This window comes from Trifolium pratense, linkage group LG4, assembly GCF_020283565.1.
Source record: "Trifolium pratense cultivar HEN17-A07 linkage group LG4, ARS_RC_1.1, whole genome shotgun sequence".
Classification (NCBI taxonomy): Eukaryota; Viridiplantae; Streptophyta; class Magnoliopsida; order Fabales; family Fabaceae; genus Trifolium; species Trifolium pratense.
In genome coordinates, this window is record NC_060062.1 from 60,332,773 (window position 1) to 60,335,272 (window position 2,500).

General features: G+C 31.4%; 1 protein-coding gene across 1 annotated transcript; it reads right to left on the reverse strand.

Annotated features, from left to right (window-relative positions):
- LOC123923072 (anaphase-promoting complex subunit 11) lies at positions 1-2,266 on the reverse strand (the record flags this gene model as incomplete). The annotated part of the gene is made up of 3 exons (XM_045975712.1): positions 1-362; positions 1,266-1,384; positions 2,247-2,266. Coding segments are annotated over 3 exons (255 nt in total), but the record flags the coding sequence as incomplete, so codon positions are not given.
- Between the last annotated feature and the right edge of the window lie 234 nt (positions 2,267-2,500).

Below are 2,500 nucleotides of genomic sequence, written 5' to 3' on the forward strand. Positions count from 1 at the left end.
TATTTCCACTCATCCTTTGTGGAAAAAACAAACATGCGCCAATTTAGAAACTCACATTTCAATCACATCGAAACAATATGGATATTAAAGTACATTAGCTGATACAGAAACATTACATCCAATATAAATGATCAAACTACATTGCCCTTAAATGGCATTGAATTACTTTATGAGATTAATCTCAACAGTTGCTTACAGAGATACCTTAGTTTGTACAGAAAAAAAAATACATTGTGCTATGTGCTCTCAACCTTTAAATTGCCATTCCCGACGGCACATTGGGCAATGTGCTTGTGAGGTTTGAGAATTCACCCATTTCAAGATACAATGCAAATGGAATGCATGATTGCATGCACCCCAAACTGCAAGTAGTAGAAAAAAGAGTCAGACAACTAAATACTACTCGATACAAATAAATATATAATCTATATTGTTTGGTTAAGAATTTAATCAGCTCAAATCTTGTAACATAGAGAATGACAAATTCTCGATTAAGCATGATTTCATGACCCCAAATATAATTGGGATCTTATAGCTAGCTATCTTGAAAATTTCTCAATTATGCAGGAATTGCTTCTGAATTTGACATAAAGCTTTAAAGATCATCACAACTTGTATGCAAATAACAACATATCTCAGTAGCAGTTTAAACTTATGAAAATATCTATATGTAAAATTATGGAACCACAAATGATGATTAGAGATATATGGTGTTCTGAAATGGCTGCCATGGTGGAATGTCGTGGCAACAGATTTTTTGACAACCGCAATAGCAAATTTAGGAAGGATGTTTGCCATAGGCCGCAATGGCATGTTAATATGGAGGACTTTTGGGATAACTTATCCAATCCAATCTACATTCAGAAAAATTAAAAAGGGACATAGTGATTCACTAACCTGCATGTAAAGACATATAAAGGCAATAAAAGGAACCACTTGCGTATAAGGTCAGCAACATACAAAGCTTATTAACAAATGCAAAATTTTATCCGCACACTATTATGCTATTTTTGTTAGTTAAATAAGGTTTGTGTTGTAGAGTATTCACTAGCTAACTGCTAAAAGAGTATTTTCTACGGCTTCCTTAAGGCAAATTCAGTCAAATGAAAGTTCAAACAAAATACCAGCTATGCAGTTTACTACTTCTTGAGTAGCATGGAACTCCCAATATACAAACATTATTAGATTAAGTAATTAACCAAAGACAATTTTATTATGCAAATATAATGACAGCTATATATGAAATCCCCAAGATAGTAACTTACTTAGTGGACAATCATCCCCAGGAAGTTTACAATCAGGACAACATCCATCAAACGCCATCCTACAAATCCCACACGTTTCATCCTGCGCATCCCAAGTCCATGAAGCAACAGCATGCCATCTACATTTGAGAAACAAGAATTAGGAAAATTACCAGCAAGTTAGATAGAAATTGAGTAGATTAGAATTTAGAAATAAAATTTATTTAACACAAATTTTGATTAAAATGCAACACAACCAGTTTGATACTAGCCATCTATGAAGCACAGATAGAGACACAAACATTGTCACACTAATAATTTGAGAAAATGACATAATTCAATGTAATCATATATGTTGATGTCCGTGCACCTTCTTCATAGCTAGTCATACAACCTTTCTCATTACATAGGATCATTTTCCAAACGCCACTTTTATTCTCCTAACAAGTTCCACTACTCCATCCCACTTCATTTCACTCCCCTTCTCTCTTTTCATATTAAGCATTCTTTTAACCATATTTTCATATACCACTTTGTTATATCAGTCTCTAAAACATTTCCATAACTAAATTCAGATTCATATATAATAAATATTGGTATCTTTAATCTTAATCCTTAATCAGACATTGTAACAAAACAATACTACAAAGTTTGAGCCAAGGAATTACTTAAAGACAAATTAAGCAAAATAAGTACATCAACATTGTATAAAGTTAGTCAAAGATAAGGAAGATAACATACTCTTTAACAGAAGATCAGCAGCAAAAAGAGAGAGATAAGTCAAGAAAAACATTCATATTTTCTTATTTCTGCAAATACCAAATTCATGATATATTGATAAAAAATTAGACTAAGTGTAAAAGCATGAAAATTTGAAAACATAAATCACTGGAGCAAATGAACAAACAGGTAAAATGCAAAAAGGAAAAAACAAAGAATTAGAATTATTTTGAAAGAGGAACAATGAATAATGAAAGGGAATTGTAATTTTGAGAAGGATACGTATGATTTTGACTTTCATTTCAGTGGCCAACAATATCAAATGATGAAATTAGGGTTTGTGGAGATGCGATTTTGGGACAAAGATTTCAAAAGGAGAAGGGTATCGGCGAATAATTTCATTTTTTACTAATAACTTACTACGAATAATTTAAGTTAATTTGGTTTATGAAAAAAGAAGAAAAAAACGCAAATAAGAATGCAATTTTATTTGTAAATAGATGAAGTTGGTTTCTCTGTTTTAAATTTTTTTTTTA